The sequence below is a fragment of the Misgurnus anguillicaudatus genome, chromosome 24 (genome assembly GCF_027580225.2).
Source record: "Misgurnus anguillicaudatus chromosome 24, ASM2758022v2, whole genome shotgun sequence".
NCBI classification, from domain to species: Eukaryota; Metazoa; Chordata; class Actinopteri; order Cypriniformes; family Cobitidae; genus Misgurnus; species Misgurnus anguillicaudatus.
The window spans coordinates 35,577,642-35,600,858 of record NC_073360.2 but is presented as its reverse complement, the minus strand read 5'-3'; the positions used below and the strand labels follow the sequence as shown (position 1 = coordinate 35,600,858).

Below are 23,217 nucleotides of genomic sequence, written 5' to 3'. Positions count from 1 at the left end.
AGTGACTTTGACATGGGCCAAATTATGGCTAAATGACTGGGTCAGAGCATCTCCAAAACTGCAACTCTTGTGTGGTGTTGCCGGTCTGCAGTGGTCAGTATTTCAAAAAGTGGTCCAAGGAAGGAAAAGCGGTGAACCGGCGACAAGGTAGCCAAGGCTCGTTTTGATGCACATGGGGAGCGAAGGCTGGCCTGGGTGGTCCGATCCAACAGATGAGCTACTGTAGCTGAACTTGCTGAAAAAGTGAATGCTGGTTCTGATACAAAGGTCTAGTGGAGTCCATGCCTTGATGGGTCAGAGTTGTTTTGGTGGCAAAAGGGTCATAATGTTATTATGGCTGATAGGCAGCATAGACTCATCGTTAACACCTTGCCAAACTCAAAGCAAACATTTGTGGTATCACAAATAAAAGTTTTCTGCTCCTTAATGCACACTTTTCCCCAGCAGCAGTTTATATCTGCTCTAAGAAGAGCAGAAATATAAAGTGAATAATATAAATATTTATTTTATTGTAGCCTTATTAACGAGCACATTGAGTAATAATTGTCCGAGAGTTTAATGGCTGTATTTCCACACTATGAGATTTGATGACAAACATGCATAATTGGTAAATAAATTGTTATTCACACTGTGTTCTGTGCAGTAATCTAGAGGAAAAACTATAAAATAAAATAATTTTTTAATAAATATATATTTTAAGTAGGCTCAATAAAAACGAATATGTTTTGGTGCAAATCGCTGCCACCATCTGGATTAACATTTTTACTTACTGTGTCCCATCGGCTCAGCTGGACAATTCAACATGCACGCTTGGGATCTTCATGCGCACTAGAACACCTGCGCCAAACACAGGAAATATGTTATGTAAGTATTCAATTGTTCAAGTGGCCAAGACCGCAAGTGTGTGTATTAGGACGCAGCCGTACACCTGACAGCCGGGACGCTCACTTCCGATCACGTGACGCGCTAGACAAACAGTCTGGTGTTGATGTACGATTTACCTGAGGAACTTCATCGACAGAGAAAACGTTTAAAACGCTTTAGACTTTATAGATATAAACATCAGAGGACGGGAAAACTGCGATATATGTAAGTTAATGAAGTGATGTGCAACAACATTACACGAAACGCAAGTTAAAGTTTAATATTGAGGTAAAAATCGTTATCATATTTGTGTCTTTGTACATTGTAGCCGAACTGTATACTGTGTTTTTAAAATATTTTACATTTGAGTTACATATCCAAGTCTTTGACGCTAAAACAAAATCAATCGAAACAGGTAAAGTTACGTCAGTTACAGTATGAGACTGAGTAAATGCGTATTAAAACGTGACTTTTATTTACATTTTACTACGTTGTTGTGATTTATGTCCGAGATATACAGTAGTGGACATTATGTAAAGAGTTTTCATTTTACTTTTCCTTAAAGTAAGTAAAGTTAAGGAGAAACTAACACACATTTCTACTGTTAATGGTCATCATTACTTGTCTAACGTGTGTTTGCATATTATTTATATAACATTTGGCAAAATACATTGTATTTATGATAATCATAGACATTGATCGATTCTTCCTGAATTTGTGTTCACGCATAAATTGTTGCTTAAATTATCGACTGGTGTATCTTATTCTCCCCTATTTCCTTGTGTATGTGTTGTTATGTACCCCTGGCCTGAAGACTTCAGCATTTGGGTCATTGTTAAGTGTAGATATGGAGGACACACAAGACTCAGAAGAGATCGTGGGAAAGATGGAGTGTGAACAGTAAGAGTGTTTTAGATTATATAACATGATGTTGTTGTTTTTTACAAACCTTTACATCTGTAAAAACAGGTTGTTAGGACTTTCCTGTCTTTGTACATTTTTTCACACATTCGTCAAAGTTATAGCCATGTAAAGTTTCACATATGACAGTGCATTGATACAAAAAATGTGTGCAATGGGTCACATTTTATTGTCTTTTTGCATAGTATTCACTGTTAACCATTGTTTTCGCTTCTTTATTTTTTACAAAGGATCAGACGAGACAAAGCAATATCTGCAGACCCCACCCACACGCCTCCGCAAACTAACCAGTCAAATAATCAACCAAAAGAGTTTAAAGACGGAGTTCCACATAAAGGAAAGAATAAAAGGTAATATTAGCAAACATTTTAATAACACATATTTTCTTTTAAGGGAGGAGCTTTCAAATTAGATGGATTGCAAAATACATTTACTGAATTTAGAATCAGTTCTCTTTTATGGACCTCTTATGTTGAAACTAAAATTAATTTTGGAAATCTATGGCTGTATAAATATGTTCAGTGTTTGCAAGTGATAATTGAACAAGGCAAATACAAGATTAACTTTACATTACATGTTGCTATTTGTCTTATAATATAGCAATATTAAAAGTTCCTCAACGTGTGCTGCTCTCAGTGGAATCAATGAAAGTTTGATGCAAAGAGCTGAGAACATCCTAGAACATCTGAATAAACAGATCAAGAAATGTCAGGATTGTATGACAAGCCCAGATAATCTAAGTGTTGTTATTTGGTTTCCTGCTTTGAAAGATAAATTAGTGGATTTTTCAGAGCTTCTTCAGAAATACAAAGCAGATTTTCAGAAAGGCATCATAGAGATTGCTGAAGATTCTGAAACTAAAGTAGAGGAAGGAGAGAAGAAACTTCGACATCTCATAGAGACTCATGACCGATCACCATTCAGTGCAGATAACATAAACCAGTGGCTGGAGAATAAAGAAACTGAACTGAAGATTTTAAATGACTGTAAAACTGCAGACATCACTGTTGTGAAATCACAGTCAGAGTTACATCAGATCATAAATGACCCACAGATAAACCGAGTGATGTGTTTCACTCTTACCTCACCAGATGATGAAAATTCATTCCTCACTGCTCTGAAGCACCATATTGAATCTGATCACATTATACCGACAGATTCACTTCAGTCCAAACCTGTTAAAATCAATCAGAAAGTGCTCATTGATTTACAATTGTATATTGCTGCTAAAGAGGCAAATGAAGATACAGAACAAACCAGATTCATTGCTGCATCTGTACCAGATGATGAATTTCCTGAATTCACTGTGCAGTTTTATTATGCTGGGATGATTGTGAGCAGAAACATGAAGTTTGGAGTGAAACCAGATCTTGCTCAGATAACTCAAATAAAACACAACAGTGTGTCTGTGAAGTGGAATCATTTACAGAAAAATAAAAGCATTGAGAAATATGTGGTGGAGTACAGAGTTGATGATGAAGGACACAACACTTGGAAACAGATCACTGTTAATGCTCACACTTTTAAAGAAGAGTTTGTTTTATCTGATTTAGAACCAGACACAGGATATCAGCTCAGATATGCAGCTTGTGACAACAACAGTATGAGCAACTTCAGCTGGATTATTCACTTTCAAACATCTTCTGTAACGAGGCCAGGACGACCCTCTGTTACTCAACTGAGCAGAGATACTCTCAGACTAACCTGGTTAAAAGCTGAAGCTGATGAAGATTGTCCAGTTTTGCAGTATATGGTTGAGTATAGAGAAGCAGGACTGGAGGGCTGGTCATCAGTATTAACACAAGGATCTGAGTGTGAATGTACTTTAACTGAACCTCACAGCACCTGCTATAGAGTCAGAGTATCTGCTGTCTATGAGGACATCACCAGCAAACCTAGTGAGGAAACATCTGTACCTGTGGATGTGTGAGATACATGTAAAATAAAAAAAAAACTCATACTAACATTTCACTTTTTTGCTTTAATTACACATGATGCATTTTTTTTATTTTAGTCTGGACTATTGACCTCTCAAAGAGAAAGAGCTCCATCCTCCTAGAAGTGTTGAAACTCCAAACAGAGAAGAAACCAGTAGAGCTGATAGACTGGACAGATGATGAGAGTGAAGTGAGAGGATTTATCCAGTGTCTGCCATACATCTCACAACTGAGGTAATACTTTAATAGGACTTTAAGTATTTAAGGCATGTATAGATCCAGCTCATGAACTGCACACAGTCCACCATGCCTCACTAGTGAAGCCATATTGATAATATAAATTGTGTGCCACTGGACTGATGTGTTTGTAATGCACTTCTGAAGTCACCACTTGTAATTCCCTCTCAAGCACAGGCAGACACAAGTGGTTTCCTTTTACTGGTTTTAATGAAATCTTCTCCAAGTCAAACCGTGAAAACTAATAAAACACATAATCCCATGTTAGCTTAACATACACAACATTGAAATAACACAGATAGACAATAAAATACAGACAGAAAAATTACCTCGTTGGCTGCATACTACGAAAGGAAATTATCTTGATGCCTTCTTATCTTCAACATTTCTTAAACTGTTCACCTTAACTTTAAATCACTTAAAGCGTGACCTTAAACTCATCAGCAATGCATGCCATGCTTGCATGCTTCTGGCTTGTTCTTTGTTTCACTCGCATTTTAGCAGCTTAGCGGAGGTTTCAAAATAAAAGTCTCTTCCGGCTTACCAAATATATATCAACATATATTACAAACTAAAACACAAAAAATAATAAATATAACAGTGACAGTTACACCACTGCTTTGACATGTTAACATCCTGTTTAGACATGCCCTCTCTGGCAGGTAGGGGTGTGACGAGACACTTAATCCACGAGACAGACGAAACACGAGATTGGGTTCACGAGAACGAGACAAGACGATATTTTTACACTTTTTAAGAAACCCTCAATGATAAAATAAATGAATAAGAAACTGAAATCACATTATTTTTAAATGTTTTAACTAATCAAGGACTGGCCCTAACAATTATTTTGCTAACTATGAAGTAATAATGAAGTAATTTGTTATTTTGGGGTAATAAAAATAGACCCAAGTGAGCAGTAGCATTTAAAATTACATAATAACGAAGATGCAATAATAATTGGTTCAAATAGAGTATTAAAACCAAGTTACATTAAACAACTTTTTGTGGCCTATAAATAAAAGCATTATGTATGTATTATAACAAATGGATGCAGGGGGCGATAGAGGACTCGTCTCGCGGACGCTGTCTTCACTTTCACTTTCACTTTAGACGGAGAGAAACTTATTTTTAGTCAAACAATGTTTAAATCCATATTAATATTTAATATATGTCCATTTCTTTAAACTAGAAATGATACAGCCACTTTCATTTTTTGAGCAAGAACATGCAGACATAAATCATTTAAACTCTGTGTGAGGGTTTAATCTGCTGAGACACATCTGACACTGATCAACAGACAAACACAACGCGTCTCAGACTTCACACGAGCTCCCAAACGAACATTATTGGAAACCCAAACAAAAAAGCAAACGCAGTAAAAGACAAACATAATGCTGCATGCACTGTAAAAGGGTCAAACAGAAAGCTGCATCCTTCAGAGGTCGCCTATGCAGGCTGCATACGTTATCAAGGTTTATTTCAGATCATTAACTGAGCATTACATTTGCAAGTCGTGAGCATATTACAACAATTTGCGACTAACTAAATAATTAGTAAACTTTATAATTGTTAATAGTCTCTAATAAGACAATGATGAAGTAAATGCAGTTTAAAAATGCAACCTCTGAAGGATGCAGTCTTTTATTTGAGAAACGGCCAGCACCTCCACAAGAAATCTGAAACATGTTGCACGAGATCTCGTCACACCCCTACTGGCAGGTCATTTAGAGTATCCTGGAGAGGTGACTTCTCTGAACCTCAGTGTCTCCTCCATACTGGGGTACCTCAAGGTTCAGTGCTTGGCCCACTGCTGTTTTCTATATACATGATATCCTTGCGTCCTGTAATTCAGAAAAATAGACTTGCCTACCACTGCTACGCAGATGACACACAACTCCATTTGTCATTCCAGTTTGACGATCCAAAGGTTTCTGCCTGCATCTCATCATCCCTGAGTGACATCTCCAGCTGAACCTTGCAAAGACGCGCTTGCACAAAAATCACTTGCGCAGTGTGATATATTTAACGCAGTTGTGTACTTTATCCTAAAAGTTCCTAAGGTTTTATAAATCAAGAGAAATGTCTCGTCCATTGTCTTCCTTGTAATTGTTGCTCTTTTAGTGACTTAATATCTGTGCTATCCTCAGTTTCTGGTTCATTAACTCATTATGTTTAAGGCCTTTATTTTATTGTTACATTCTAATCATACTAGTTCTCTAACTATGTAATTTAATATTTTCTTATTTTGGTAGGAAATTTAGCTGATCAACAGTATTTTTTAAAATCAAAACCCATTGTTTGCTTTGTAATCAATAACATAATTTTGTTTTCTCTCTGGTTAGATTTATTAAACCACCAAATGAATCATCTGAACTGTGGGATAAAAGACAGAGATTATTTATACTGGATTTATGTCTTCAAGTTGCTGTCTGTCAGAAAGAGACCATAGAGACAACTGTGAAGATGCTGCTGTCATCTGTCAATTATGAGAAATGGGATTTTCTGCTGGATCTGTGTTCACATGTGAAGAACTATGAGAGTCAAACAGGCAGGAGTGTCCTACCAGCATTACAGTCAATTTATCAGTCAACTCCTGAAGTCTGGGCCATAAACCTCTCAGAGAGAAAGCCCTCCATCCTTCTAGAAGTGTTGAAACTCCAAACAGAGAAGAAACCAGTAGAGCTGATAGACTGGACAGATGATGAGAGTGAAGTGAGAGGATTCATTCAGTGTCTGCCATACATCTCACAACTGAGGTGAGAGTTTTATTTCAATTAAATGCAATATATTATCAGTGATTGTTTACCAAAGTATGAACGAACAGGAACACCAAAACTGAATTTTAATACATCACAGGAACAGACTAAAATAAAATCCTGTGTGAGTAATGCTGTGAGTGGAGCTGCTTTTGTAGCACACACAACAGCACTTGACTTTAATTGTAAACTTCAGTTTACTTTCATAATAGTAAGAACACAAACACAGTCAATCTGACTGACATCAACTTATTCGGGTCAGTTAAAAGAATCCTTTTACATAAATAATGCAAGATTATTTGTTACATTAATCTTTGTGCGACATTTACTAAGGGATCTGAAAGATATCAGCTGAACAGTATCAAGAAAAATTTGATATATTTTTTAAATTTAAAGGATTATATTTACAACCACTCTGTACAAATATCCAGTAGAAGTGAAATATGAACTGTTATTGCCTGAGTCCTTGATTATGATTTGGGATTTGGTGTTTTTGGATCTTTAAGTCTCTCCAATAGTCAAAGCCTTTTACATTTGGAATTATTTTAACCACATAGGACATAATGGAAAGTCCCAAATTTGTAGGCCTCTTGCATAAAAATTTTATTCGATAAAATAGACAGACTTCAGGACGTTGAACCAAAGTCCAGTCACTGGCCTACATCAGTCAGCATCTTCCAGTCCCAAGCTCCCTCCAACCACCCAATCTTCACCAGTGAAGTGATCCTTTTCCGCCCCTCTTCCCCTTCTTGGATAAATACCATATCTTTTGTAGGTGTAATGAGAGGCATGGAGTTGTTCTTTTGAGCTCAAGGTGACATGAAGGATCTTCCCCTATCCACAGCTGGAGTTTTTTTTGTGATGGACGAACATCATAAGTAGCTCTTAGGAGAAAACATATCCGTTCTGGCTCTATCTCCCAGAGATTTTTCCAGCTGATATTCCTTTTTTCTATACCCTCCCAGTTGGTCCACTGACCCTTTTGTGCTTGACCAACGGCCTTGGCGTGTCTTGTTGCCTCCTCCTGGTGACGGATTTCTTGAACCACCAGTTGCCGTTCTGATGGTGTTGCCTTATTCTATAAGGGTCTGCCCTAAGATAGGCCCAGACCCCCTCTCCCGTACTGGACATGACCCACAATGTCAGCATGCTGCAGTGCTGATTTGGCTAGTTGTATGGCGCATCACCTGGTATCCATTTTCATCCCACTGACAGATTTGCCCTGACTTCTCATACTAAAGGATTTCAGGATTCTGAAAGTGTCATCATTTGACTCTTCTACCAAACATGAGAGGGGTAACTCAAGAATTCCATGTCCGGTCAAGCTGTTACTACTTAGACATTGTGGTACCCCTAGCCATTTTTTCACCTAGAAGCTGATTTTCCTTTCTAACTTCTCAATTTTTGTAAGGGGCCTATTTGCCATTGTAAGAGGCCACATCAACCGGGGTAATAGGCCAAATTGTAGGCACCAGAGTATTAATTTACCTGGGAGCATGGATTGGTTGATGGTCTCTAGACTCTTCTTCACATCCTGAATCAATTGATGGACCTGATCACAATTTTTAAGGCTTTTGTCGTAATATTTTCCCAGACTTTTGTTCGGCTTTTCTAGAATAGTTGGAATTGGTTCATCATTAATATAGAACCTTTGGTCAACCAGTTTTCCTGCGATGATTGAAATACTTCTTAATTTTGATTAATTAATATTCATTCTGGCCCAGGTGATGTTATCTTGAAGCTTGTTAAAGGAAAAGTATGTAAGAAATTTATATCAATTAATCATAAAATGGCCCTGATATGTCACTAGACATTAAGAAATTATTTTCATTTTAAATACTTGTATTACTGACAACAGTGGTCCGGCCAGGATATTGTAATTTAAAAAGTGGAGTTGCAGCCCTCAACTGATGTTTATGTTGACCTTTTGTGTATTGGCCACCAGTTGTGTGATTGCAGTACCAGTTTTAGCCACAAGTTTTGTGATTGCAATACCAGTTTTGGCCACAATCCTACATACTGTTTGTGAAGTAGTGAGATCCTTCACGTCCTTCACCGCTGCAAGCGACAGCACTGGCACACATACGCACACACACACATCCACACACACACACACACATACCCTTACTTACCCGTAGATGCCGCTCTTGGAGTTGCGGGTGCACACGCATTCCCAGTAGTGTTCAGTTTTCATCCAACATTCATACTTCCCCTCTGTTGTTTATACTGGATAAATCACACATACCCTTCGTCTATTTGTCTTGTTTTATAGTGAATTATTGTATTGTTTGTTGGTGTAATCGGGTTGCTGGCAGCTAGACGGGCGAACTCGAGCCATGGGAAGGCGATCGCTTATGACGTCATCAGTCAGCGCCGCGACGGCGCAGTGAGCCAGAACCCGGTGAAACCATTTGTGTTTTTGTGTAGGGGTGCCCAGAAATTGAGATTTGGAAGAGAGAACAATAATTATGTTATTATTGTTTTGATCATTATTTTTGATCAGGGGTTTGTTTTGTTGTTATGTTATTATTATGTTGGTATTATGTTATTATTAAGTGATCTAAAAGTGGAAGATGAAGGAAATGTAATACCTACCTGGGCTATAATGAGGTAGCCCGAAAAAGGGGCGGAGTCTGGCCTTTATAAGCTGCAGCCAGACTCCAGTACAGGGCTTGTTTACCAAGTCGAGCGAGCGTGCTACTGCGGTGCCGTGAGCAAAACCTACCTGTATATAGTGGATACTGAGAGTGACTGTAAATATATTTGTACAGTGATTAGCGTTTTTACCTAAGTTTATTTTGTTTATTATTTTTGTCATCATTGTTTTGGTACTTTGGGTTATTCTTTTTGGGTCACTGTATATATATATCTCACTGCTGGAATACTTTGGTGCATGTATAAATAAACACCACCTTACTCTGAAGAGTACTTACGGGTTGAGCCATCATTTACCATCATTTTTTTAATCATTACACGTCCGATATATCACACTGTTCCTTTAAGTATACACCTGGTACAAGGTGCCGTTGTAGTCAGTAGTGTTAAGTCATCCATGTAGGCCCTGATTGGTGTTAACCGGGTGCCAAATTTTAGCCGCTCACCCCCAACTACCCATTTTGAAGTTATAATGATAATTCCCATTGCCATGATGAATGTAAGTGGAGAGATTATATAGCCAGCCATTATACCTACAGGGAGTGCAGAATTATTAGGCAAGTTGTATTTTTGAGGATTAATTTTATTATTGAACAACAACCATGTTCTCAATGAACCCCAAAAAAACTCATTAATATCAAAGCTGAATATTTTTGGAAGTAGTTTTTAGTTTTAGCTATTTTAGGGGGATATCTGTGTGTGCAGGTGACTATTACTGTGCGTAATTATTAGGCAACTTAACAAAAAACATTTATATATATACCCATTTCAATTATTTATTTTTAGCAGTGAAACCAATATAACATCTCAACATTCACAAATATACATTTCTGACATTCAAAAACCAAACAAAAACAAATCAGTGACCAATATAGCCACCTTTCTTTGCAAGGACACTCAAAAGCCTGCCATCCATGGATTCTGTCAGTGTTTTGATCTGTTCACCATAGGGATGTAACGATTCAATCACGATTCAATCGCGGTCCTCATTAAAAATGCCTGTCTGAAATCGATTCTGAATCGCAAGGCTGCGATTCTTTGTTTTATGCACAGCTTGTGCCTGTATTACGTAGGCCTGGCAAACTCGATTCCTTTTAAGGATCCGGGTTATTGTGAGTCACTCACTAAAGTGATCCGGGTTGTGTGAGTCACTTGAGTCACTCGAGTCAGTATTGCTAAAGGAAACTCAGTACAGACCCACTTGTAACCGGCTGATCCGCGCGACTCGAGATTCTCAGAGCCGGAAACATTGCAGACCATAAGAATCATGAAACACTGCAGAAAACTGCTGTCATAGTAAAGCTGGCAACATGGCAGACTAAAAAATACCACATCTGAAGTATATATATTTCTTATTTTTATTTATCAGTTAAATCAGTTAAGTATTGCATACATTTTGATTCTGGTTTACCCTTTAATCCAGAAATACAATCTATAGAATTTTTTAAGTCAAGTTTAAAAACATTGAAAAGGGGTTTATTTTTCATAAACTTCGATACCACATCTGAAATAGTGAGTCTTCCTACTACGTTATGGGTCAGAGCCGGAGAGTCTCGAGTCTGCAATGTTTCCGGCAGATCTGCGAATCTGCAGTGTTTCCAGCTCTGACTCGAGAAACAGTTCGCGCGGATCAGCCGGTTGCGGATCAGCCGGTTGCGGATCAGCCGGTTACGAGTTGAGAGATTCTCGAGTCAGAGCCGGAAACATTGCAGATTCGCATGTCTCTTGAGTCCGCAATGTTTCCGGCTCTAAGTGAGAATCTCGGGTCGATTCGCGGCTCGCGCGAATCCGCAGGTCTCTCGAGTTTGCAATGTTTCCGGCTCTGAGTGAGAATCTCGGGTCAATTCGCGGCTCGCGCGGATCCGCAGGTCTCTCGAGTTTGCAATGTTTCCGGCTCTGAGTGAGAATCTCGGGTCAGTTCTCACGCAGATCAGACGGTTACGAGTGGATCTGTAGAGCGAGCGAAGTCTCATTAATAATGTTGAAGGAGGTTTGTGTGTGTGGTGGCGCTGTTTATGGCTTTACATTGAATTGTAGTAGGACTCAACTGATCCGGGTTAATGATACTAGAGACTCGCGACTCATGAGTTAATTTAAAGATCCGGGTGAAAGATCCGAGTGAGTCACGACTCAAACAGGTCTAGTATTACGGCATTTGGTCAGTAGGAAGTCCTTATCAATCTAAAATCATTATGAGTCGGAGTCGTTTATAACGTGCATTTAAAAAAGCAACACTCGTTAAACAAAATCATTCAAAATATTCTTTATTATCATGAAAATACCGGAAACAATTTGAAGAACAGCGTATAAATATTCATGTGTAGACATTTCCTGGAATAGCGTTTGTAACGCTACTTCTTGTGTGGCACAAAGGTAGTTTCTGCACGGGAGCGCCCTCTGGCGTTCGGATGTGCCGGGATTTCACCGTAATTCATTCAAATTAATTCATTGAGAAAACGCGCATTTGCACGATGAATCGTTACACCCCTAGTTCACCATCAACATTGCGTGCAGCAGCAACCACAGCCTCCCAGACACTGTTCAGAGAGGTGTACTGCTTTCCCTCCTTGTAAATCTCACATTTGATGATGGACCACAGGTTCTCAATGGGGTTCAGATCAGGTGAACAAGGAGGCCATATCATTAGATTTTCTTCTTTTATACCCTTTCTTGCCAGCCATGCTGTGGAGTACTTGGACGCGTGTGATGGAGCATTGTCCTGCATGAAAATCATGTTTTTCTTGAAGGATGCAGACTTCTTCCTGTACCACTGCTTGAAGAAGGTGTCTTCCCGAAACTGGCAGTAGGACTGGGAGTTGAGCTTGACTCCATCCTCAACCCGAAAAGGCCCCACAAGCTCATCTTTGATGATACCAGCCCAAACCATTACTCCACCTCCACCTTGCTGGCGTCTGAGTCGGACTGGAGCTCTCTGCCCATTACCAATCCAGCCACGGGCTCATCATCCATCTGGCCCATCAAGACTCACTCTCATTTCATCAGTCCCTAAAACCTTAGAAAAATCAGTCTTGAGATATTTCTTGGCCCAGTCTTGACGTTTCAGCTTGTGTGTCTTGTTCAGTGGTGGTCGACTTTCTGTCTTTCTTACCTTGGCCATGTCTCTGAGTATTGCACACCTTGTGCTTTTGGGCACTCCAGTAATGTTGCAGCTCTGAAATATGGCCAAACTGGTGGCAAGTGTCATCTTGGCAGCTGCACGCTTGACTTTTCTCAGTTCACGGGCAGTTATTTTGCGCCTTGGTTTTTCCACGCGCTTCTTGCGACCCTGTTGACTATTTTGAATGAAACGCTTGATTGTTCGATGATCACGCTTGAGAAGCTTTGCAATTTTAAGACTGCTGCATCCCTCTGCAAGATATCTCACTATTTTTGACTTTTCTGAGCCTATCAAGTACTTCTTTTGACCCATTTTGCCAAATGAAAGGAAGTTGCCTAATAATTATGCACACCTGATATAGGGTGTTTATGTCATTAGACCACATTACAGAGATGCACATCACCTAATATGCTTAATTGGTAGTAGGCTTTCCAGCCTATACAGCTTGGAGTAAGACAACATGCATAAAGAGGATGATGTGGTCAAAATACGCATTTGCCTAATAATTCTGCACTCCCTGTATTTCCAACCGCTGGCATGTGGTGGTGATGTCTGATGTACTGAATAGGCTACTGTGCAAAATAGGCTTTGACTAAGTTTATAATAGACTCTGGTATTCTAGAGAACTCAAAGGCAGCCCACAGGACACTATGAGGTACTGAACCAAATGCGTTAGGCAGGTCAAGGAAGATGACATGGAGATACCTCTTGTCTTTCTTGGCTGACTGAATCTGAGGCCAAATCATGCTGGTATGCTAAAGGCAGTCTGAGATCCCTGATATTCCCGCTTTCTGGGTTGTTGTGTCCACAAGCCCATTTTTCACAAGATAAATGTTCAATCTCTGAGATATAACACTGAAGAACATTTTCCCTTCAACATTAAGTAGGCTAATAGGCCGGAACTGACTAATGGTCGATGACTTCTCCTCCTTTGATATCAGTACACCCTCAGCCCTGCACCAGGCCTTAGGTATCGCTTGTTTTTCCCAAACCACTCTGATTACTTTCCATAAAAAGTGGAGGACCTTATGTGTGTTCTTATACGGCATGTAAAGGACCCTGTTAGGGCCTGGGGCTGATGAAGATCTTGCTTTCTTAACTGTATACTCCACCTCCTTCCATTTTGTGCTCCATCCATCAAGTGCTCTGGCTGTTTGATAGGTGGCATCTTGGCTTAGATCAGTGTCTGTTCATGCCTTCTTGTGTCAGAATATGTTTTACCCAAGTAATTTTCAAGGTTTTGCTTTGATGTCTTCACAAATAGGGATTTTACAAACTTAAATGGATCTTTTAAGAAATGAGTCCTTTACGTTCTTTACTTTTCCTTACCATTCTTAAATGTTCTGCATGCCTTAGGGAAGTCAGTCAAATTTTGATACTCTTCTGCAGTATGTTAATTCCCTCCTTCTCTGTATCTGAGGATTTCCTCCATTGCCTCCATGATTTGCCTCCATTGAATCTAATTGATTTAAATGATGAGTCTTTAGCAGCATTTCATGTTATCCTGCACTGGACATTTAAAGTAAATATAATTTGTGTTTTCTCCACAGATTTATTGTTTTCTCTAAGAAGAAAGAATCTCTTAATTTTCTGGTGAATCTGTTCACTGCAGCATCAGAGTTTGACACAAATACAGGAGAAAAATACACTAAACTATTAACATCTGTGTGCTGCTACACAACTTTTCCTTATGATGTAGGCGATTATAATGATGATTTGGAGTATCAGATTGAACGAAGTAACTTTCTGCTGGATCTGTGCTCACATGTGAAAGACTATGAGAGTCAAACAGGCAAGAGTGTCCTACCAGCATTACAACCAATTTATCAGTCATCTCCTGCAGTCTGGTACGTAAACCTCTCAGAGAGAAAGACCTCCATCCTCCTAGAAGTGCTGAAACTCCAAACAGAGAAGAAACCAGTAGAGCTGATAGACTTGACAGATGATGAAAGTGAAGTGAGAGGATTCATTCAGTGTCTGCCATACATCTCACAACTGAGGTGAGAGTTTTAAGAGTATAAAATTGATTTCTGGGTTTGGTGATTGTTTGTCCTGTAGAGAGTTTGTCTATGTGTTCATGTTTTTCTAATGTAGTGGCTTCATCCAGCACACAGTGCAATACACACGACACAACAACACTTTCATGATAGTCAGAACACAAACACAGTGTAGAAATTGTCTGACATCAACTGAATCTGTCTGTGACAAATAAATTCATGAATTGAAGAAACAAATCAATTGACTAAATTATGTTACATTTAGTAATAAATCCAAAAACCGCAGCTGTCCACTAAAAAAGAAAACAGTGCCTGAAAATAGTCACCAGCAATTGAAAGTTATCAAAGGGAATATTTTCAGGCACTGCATAATATATTTGTGTCTGCTGCAGTCATGTTACTGCAGCAAATTCCTTGATTATTACGGCCGAATGGGAGTATAGTTCCTAGCCATATCTGCCTAGAAAATCCCAACTTGAATTTTCGGTTGGTCTTAGTACACGATGTAACTACAGAAGAGTCAAGTTTTAAATAGGAAAAATATCGAAACTTTTTGGGTATTTTTGAGCGCAATGCTAATGGGCTAATCAGATTAAATGGATTATGCTAAACTATGCTAAAAGTGGTACCGCCAGACTGGCTGATTTGCTGAATGGACTCCAAAACAAAATTGGAAAAATCAAATGTTTAACTCTAGGGGAGCTAGAAAATGAACATATTTTCAAAAAAATTGGAGTGTCTCTTTTATTTTAGATTTTATACAACACACGAAGTCTTAACATTAAACATTAAAGTGATAATTCTGTGTTTCTCTGCAGATTTACTTACTATGTTTTCTTTGAGAAGAGAGAAAATACTGTTCAATTCCTGATGAATCTGTTCCCTGCAGCATCAGAGCTTGACACAAATACAGGAAAAAATTACACTGAACTATTAACATCTGTGTGCAACTACACAACTTTTCCTTATGATGTAGAATATAATGATGATTTTGAGGATTGGATTGAACGATATGATATTCTGCTGGATCTGTACTCACATCTGAAGGACTATGAGAGTGAAACAGGCAGGAGTGTCCTACCAGCATTACAGTCAATGTATCGGTCACCTGCAGTCTGGACCATAAACCTCTCAGAGAGAAAGACCTCCATCCTCCTAGAAGTGCTGAAACTCCAAACAGAAAAGAAACCAGTAAAGCTAGTAGACTGGACAGATGATGAGAGTGAAGTGAGAGGATTCATTCAGTGTCTGCCATACATCTCAAAACTGAGGTGAGAGCTGTACAGGAAAATCATTCTACATTATATTTGGTTAATTTTTATTGTTGTCAATTAAATCCCACTGCTATTTGTATTTATGCTGAAATGCAACAAAATTTTTGACATCATAACACTGTATTTAGACTGTACGTATGTATACATTCACCAGCCACTTTATTTCGGTACATTCATTTTTCTGCTCTATTAATTCTTTAAGGCAAAGATTTAGAAGATTTTGCTCCCAAATATATTTTAAGGTCGCACAGATTAAATTTCGGTCACATATGTGACCAAAATAGTTGCAATTACGAGCCCTGAATTGTTTGTTCATGTTAGTTAACAGTGCATTAACTACGGTTAACAAGATTTTAATAAAGTATTAGTAATTGTTGAAATTAACATTAACAAAGATTAATAAATGCCGTATAAGTGCAGTTCATTATTAGTTCATGTTAACTAATGTAATTAACTAATCTTAACTAATGAACCTTATTGTAAAGTGTTACCAAAAATCACCCCACTGCTTTTGTAATTTCTGAATAATTTTTGAGAAAAATAGTAGTATCATAAGCCAATTGACACTATTTAAATATCTTCACAATTCTGATATAGCCTACTCTTAATTCACTTCCTTCGCGATTAAAAAAAAAGAAAACAGCGCACACATCACTACGGCAAGCAGCAGGTGTCCGACTTGAAGGGTATGTCTTCTCGGACCTTTCCTCCCTCGACTGCAAGCGGCAAACCTCGCCGATTGGTCGGCCCAGCACCGCATGAACTTGAATACATCTATAGGGACATCAATGCTCACTGGTTATTGCATTGCGGGAATTTCTGGGAAAAATTGAGAGAGCCCTTAAAATGGCCAACTCCCTGATCAGTGCCCAGACTACTGAACAAGAGAGCTGACTTAGATGCAGCTCATGTCTAGATGCCAAAATGCATTGAGTTCCTGCCCTGTGATTGGCTGATTAGCTATTTGTGTTTACAGGTGTACCTAATAAAATGGTTGGTGAGTGTATGCTCTTAAAACCATTGTAACAATTGCACTCTTAAGAGACATTCTGCGGTCTGAACTTCATCACTTGATATTAGGCAGAAGTCATGTTTTTCAAAGTTTTGATATTATCCAGCACTAAACAATAAAGTCAAAATTACATTTGTGTCTTTACAGATTTGATCCATTTTCCTGTCAGCGTGAGCCTGAAAAGTATTTCCAGTTCCTTGTGAATCTGTTCACAGCAGCATCAGATTGTGAAACAGATACAGAAATAAATTACACCGAACTATTCATATCTGTGTGCAGCTACACAACTTTTCCCTCTAATGAGCGATACCTTCATGGTTATCGGTTTCATTCACTTCAATCTGTTTTTCTGCTGGATCTGTGTTCACATGTGAAGGACTATGAGAGCCAAACAGGCAGGAGTTTCCTACCAGCATTACAGTCAATTTATCAGTCACCTGCAGTCTGGATCATAAACCTCTCAGAGAGAAAGACCTCCATCCTCCTAGAAGTGCTGAAACTCCAAACAGAGAAGAAACCAGTAGAGCTGATAGACTGCACAGATGATGAGAGTGAAGTGAGAGGATTCATTCAGTGTCTGCCATACATCTCACAACTGAGGTAAGGAAAATCCCACGCTACATTGTACTTAGTTTATTTGATTGTTATGAATGCCACTGCTATTATTAAAGCTTGTGTAACTTTGTATTTATGTGGGAATGCAAACACTCAAACTAAATTTTAACGTCATAGGTACAGTCTAAATACAGTGTTATGTATACATTCACCAGCCACTTTATTTGGGCACATTCATGTTTCTGCTGCATTATTTTTTTAAGGCAAAGATTGAGGAAAACAATGAAATATCATTCCTCGTCTGCAAAGTGCATGACGTGAAAGCGTCAGTAGGCTACCACAGATTCAACAGGGAGTGTACATGAGGATTAGTACAGATCAACCTAAAGGTAACAGTGTAGAGTTTTCATTATAGAACTCGTTTAAGAGATTGATAGTTAAAGCTGCAGTCGGCAACTCTGGAGGATTGAGATGATTTCGAGGGTTTACAATTTTCATGCCCCTCACACACTACCACCGAGCAACCTCCCATCGAGCTCGTCCTCGTCAGTGCGTGTGCAAGCATACTTAATTCTTACATAACATTTAGAAATACAATCATTGGTTGATAAAGCACAATTACCTGTCGAGAAGAAATGTGGCAAGCTCTGCATCCATCTACAGCTTTAATTAGAAAATGGCCATTAATCAACTTGGCACTGACAAGCCAGATATAAAATTTGTGCTACAGGTGTGTGTGTGTGTGTGTGTGTGTGTGTGTGTGTGTGTGTGTGTGTGTGTGTGTGTGTGTGTGTGTGTGTGTGTGTAAGTACTTCGCTAAAAAGGTCAATAAACAAATCTATTAATCAACCCACATTCAGGCTGAATTACGCAAGGACACAAGGCCTCTGCCCAAAGTGTTTTGCATGTGTTGTCATTTAAATGTAAATTTACAGCAGTAAATCATAGGTTAGTCATACAGCTTATTATATCACACATAATCTGCCCCACTAAATGTATTGCTGACTGGAGTAATACTCCTGACTATAAACTATAAATAATACTACTGAAAATAATAACAACTCTATAAACATTAAGAAAATGTCTGAACTTACCTTTACATGTCTATTAGTCTGAGATGGAGCTTCTGGTTAAAGATGGTGATAGTCTCATACTAACAAAGTTCAATATTTTTTATCATAATCTGTGACTTCACGCAAAGAAGAGCAGAAATACATTTCTCAGATAAGCATTTATCATCGATGAGCGTATATGTTTTTATCCAATATGTTGTGGAAAACAACAGTCTTTCAAAAGTCTTTATCAAAGAAATAAATGCTAATTTCGTTTTGTTAACGTTTAAAAAGATGTCCTCAGTAATCCAAAATATCCATGAGTAATGCAATAGTCTCTATCTCTAATAGTGTTTGAACTAGGTAAACATGGAAAGGCTCCATGATTTGCATCCCTATTTTTAAATTCAGTTCAATTGCTCGTATGTGGAATTAACAATCGCTGACATCATATTTAACGTCTCACATTGACAAGTGTGTGCACCTATAGCAGGGTTCCCCAAATTTTGAGCACTACAGAGTTTAGGTCCAACCCTAATCAAACTTACCCACCTGTGATTTTCTAGTGATCATTAAGACCTTGATTAGCTTGCTCAGGTGTTTGATCGGGGTTGGAGCTAAAATCTGCAGTGCTCCGGCCCTCCAGGGTAAGATTTGAGGAACCCTGCCCTATAGGGTAAAAGAAAACCATGAATCTGCCTTAACATGCAAACTTGCACTTACTTAGTTGCACACAAGTTAGAGTGTAATAAGACGTTTATTCGTAGTACTATTATTTATTTATTTCTGTTTTTGTAAAATTATTTACACATTTGGAAAATTGTCTTCTGACTGGGTGGGCCACGTAGCTTCGCCACTGGTGCACTGGAAGGATTTTGCAATTGAGACGGCCCTTAAAATGGCCGACTCCCTGATCAGTGCCCAGACTACTGACCAAGGGAGTCGACTGAGTTCAGCCCATTTCTAGACGCCTAAATGCATTAAGTTGCTGCCCTGTGATTGGCTGATTAGCAATCTCATCACTTGATTTTAGGTGGAAGTCATGTTTTAAGTTTTTTCATATTATCCAGTAGTAAACTTATTTACATTTGTGTCTTTACAGATTTGATCCAGATTTTTGTAAGGAAAAGATTAAAAAGTGTTTCCAGTTCCTTGTGAATCTGTTCACAACAGCATCAGATTGTGAAACAGATACAGAATTAAATTACACTGAACTATTAACATCTGTGTGCAGCTACATATTTTTCCCCTGTGAGGACAGAAACCTTAATCTTTATCAGTTTAACCCTGTTCAATCTGGTTTTCTGATGGATCTGTGTTCACATGTGAAGGACTATGAGAGTCAAACAGGCAGGAGTCTCCTACCAGCATTACAGTCAATTTATCAGTCATCTCTTGCAGTCTGGTACATAAACCTTTCAGAGAGAAAGACCTCCATCCTCCTAGAAGTGCTGAAACTCCAAACAGAGAAGAAACCAGTAGAGCTGATAGACTGCACAGATGATGAGAGTGAAGTGAGAGGATTCATTCAGTGTCTGCCATACATCTCACAACTAAGGTAAGAGCTGTACAGGAAAGTAACACCCTGCATTGTATTTAGTTTATTTCATTATTGTCATTTACCAACCACTTTATTTTGGTAGATTGCATTAATTTTTAGAGGCAAATATTTAGCAAGGTGCTGAAAATATTCTCCAGAGATTATGGTTGGTATTGGAATGATAACAGCACACACATAATGAGATGAGTTTGTTATGAAAGTTATCCTGTTGGATGTACCGTAGCAATTGTATCAAAATGTAGTTAAGCTGTGATGTTTAAACGATGCTCAATTGGTGACCAAAGTGTGCCATGATAACATCCCCACATCATTACATCTTCACCAGTTTGAACTGTTGATACATAGTAGGACTGATCCATGCATTCATGTGGTTTACATCACATTTTGACCAAACTATATGTATGCTGCTGCTGAAATAGAAACTCACGAGACCATGCAACATTTTCACTGATATTTTCTTTTTTATGACCATTCTTTTTAAACCCTAGAGATGTTTGTGCATAAAAATCTCAATAGATCAGCAGTTTTTGAAATACTCAGACCAGCCAGTCTGGCAACAACAACCATGCTACTGTACGTTTAAACTACTTAAGTCCTCTCTCATCCCCCTTCTGATGCTCGGTTTGAACTCCAGCAAGTCGTCCTTTTACATGGGTGTCTCTCAATCCGTTCCCTAGCTCCAGAAGTTGTGAATCAGTATATAGTGTACACAGGTTTGGGCACTTGTAAGAAAGGACTCCGGTTCACTTCACATTGGGACACTGCTCACATGTTCTTGTGACGTGACTGCTTAAGCGCGTTGTGATAATTCACAGCTGTTATTCATCAACAACCGGCAAAACCAACATCTCTCTGACTTAATTTTAAAACATGTGTTTAAGTATGAAAAACGCTTTCATTATTCTCTTATATATCTGTGCATTAATTGGATGAATATTACATTTAAATATTAAGTAGATTGTGGTCCCTTCCTGTCTAACAATGTGTGTTTATATTAAAACTCAAACAAATGTTTGTCTTTTCAAAAGTTCTGTCGCGTTTTATGAAGTTTATTAAGTTGGCTTGCAAAAGTTTAAAAAAGTCATGTGATTTCCGGTAAGAAAATAGGGACCATCAATGCTCACTGGTCTTTGCATTGCATTGGAAATTTTAGGGAACAATTGTTTCAGTACACTGAAGGATTTTGCGATTGAGCTGACTTCCTGATCAGTGCCCAAACTACTGAACAAGGGAGCTGACTGAGATGCAGCCCATGTCTAGATGCCTGCATGCATTGAGTTCCTGCCCTGTGATTGGTTGATTAGCTATTTGTTTTTACAAGCAATTGAACAGGCTTACCTAATAAAATGGTTGGTGATTTTATATTATGCTCTTAAAACCATTGTAACGTTTGCACTCTTAAGAGACATTCTGCTGTCTGAACTTCATCACTTGATATTGGGTGGAAGTCATGTTTTTCAAAGTTTTGATATTATCCAGCACTAAACAATAAAGCCATATTTACATTTGTGTCTTTACAGATTTGATCCATTGTCCTGTCAGCGTGAGCCTGAAAAGTGTTTCCAGTTCCTTGTGAATCTGTTCACTGCAGCATCAGATTGTGAAACAGATACAGAAATAAATTACACTGAACTATTAACATCTGTGTGCAGCTACACAACTTTCCCCTGTGAGGACAGAAACCTTTGTGGTTTTCAGTTTAACATTGTTCAATCTGGTTTCTTGCTGGATCTGTGTTCACATGTGAAGGACTATGAGAGTCAAACAGGCAGGAGTGTCCTACCAGCATTACAGTCAATTTATCAGTCATCTCCTGCAGTCTGGATCATAAACCTCTCAGAGAGAAAGACCTCCATCCTCCTAGAAGTGCTGAAACTCCAAACAGAGAAGAAACCAGTAGAGCTGATAGACTGGACAGATGATGAGAGTGAAGTGAGAGGATTCATTCAGTGTCTGCCATACATCTCAAAACTGAGGTGAGATTAAAGCTATTTGCCCTGAAACAAACTCATTTGTTTGACTTTCTCTGAGTGGCATCCCTATTGCCGTTTGTTGTCATTGTTTTTACCAACTTAACATATTTGTGTTTGTTGAATTGTAAAATATTTGAGCAGTGTGATGTAATTTCCCACCAAATATAGCTGTAAAACATGATTATTTAAAGTGTTTGTAGTAACCTAAAGCAGTCAGTTAGCTGTTGGAATGATTAAACAGTTAAATGTTAAAGGCAGGGTAGGCAGGAATTATCTAAAAAACTTTTTTACAAATTTGTTTAAACTGTCTTAAAATGTAAGTACTCTGAAAAAGAGAGTATAAAACTCGAGTGTCTGTAGACCTCTCACGACTGTTTTAAACACAGTTAATTATTTCCATTCGGGACGAAACAAATGATTAGCTTGCGCGAATATCACTCTCTCTCGCAACCATGGCACCACCCGTTGCTATGGGATCTGCCCAGACATGCGCACACCCAATTGATTTGAACGTGCACGAGGCACTCTAGGAAGAGCAAAATGGCAGAGAAAGTGCATTCAGAACTCACAGTACCTGCATATTCAGTCAGCGAAGGCAAACAAGGCAAAAAAAGGAATAAATGAAGCAATCAATCGAGAGTAAATATCACGTGGCTTTTCCTCGAGTCGATGATGCGGTAGCGCTATTGTCTGCGTAGTGTAGTCCTCATCAGAGTCAACAATGCTTTCATCACGGAAACTCTTCCATGCAAAACACTGGCTTAATAGTGAGAGAAAAGTTTTTGTAGATAATTCCTGCCTATCCTGCCTTTAAGTTGAGGTAAAAATAAGGTACAACCATGCAGTGTTTTGCAGCTTGCCATCAAAACACAAAGTCAAGAACAAAGACTATACTCATTCTCAAGTGTTTAAAGATGTTTTACAGCCCCTGCTGTTTCCCTTGCTGTAATATCAGAAGTTATTAATGTCAAATTAAACAGATAACCATGGTTAAAACAAATATAATTTTTTTTAATCAATTTTTTATGTCAAAGTCACTTGCGCTTTGCGCTTCGCATTTGCGTTTCAGATCGTTAAAATAGGGCCCCTTGTATTGTATCTCACAGTGTCATGCCTGCAGCTGAATGAGTGCTCGCTTACTGTTGTCATCATTATATAATAATTGGTGTTCAGTCAACTCCCAACTTGTGTGCATGCTTTATGATAGAAAAGAGAGAGATGTACCTGTATGTGTGACAAAACTAGACTGCTGTCATTATAATCAACACAGGTGTCTTTAGTAAAAGCAGTTGTTTCCCTCAG

The 23,217-nt window shown here is 38.5% G+C and overlaps 2 protein-coding genes across 2 annotated transcripts in view; both read left to right on the top strand.

Annotated features, from left to right (window-relative positions):
• The window catches only part of LOC129438952 (uncharacterized), a 194,325-nt gene that overhangs the window by 61,543 nt on the left and 109,565 nt on the right, over positions 1–23,217 (top strand). The gene's annotated exons all lie outside the window — the stretch shown is intronic.
• On the top strand, positions 947–22,068 carry LOC141361514 (uncharacterized). Its single transcript, XM_073862987.1, has 10 exons — positions 947–1,089; positions 1,679–1,764; positions 2,016–2,135; positions 2,386–3,711; positions 3,801–3,956; positions 6,305–6,718; positions 14,042–14,491; positions 15,307–15,759; positions 16,922–19,939; positions 21,463–22,068. The coding sequence occupies exons 2-9, from the start codon at positions 1,712–1,714 to the stop codon at positions 17,376–17,378; spliced, it is 3,429 nt and encodes a 1,142-aa protein (XP_073719088.1). The 5' UTR covers positions 947–1,089; positions 1,679–1,711; the 3' UTR covers positions 17,379–19,939; positions 21,463–22,068.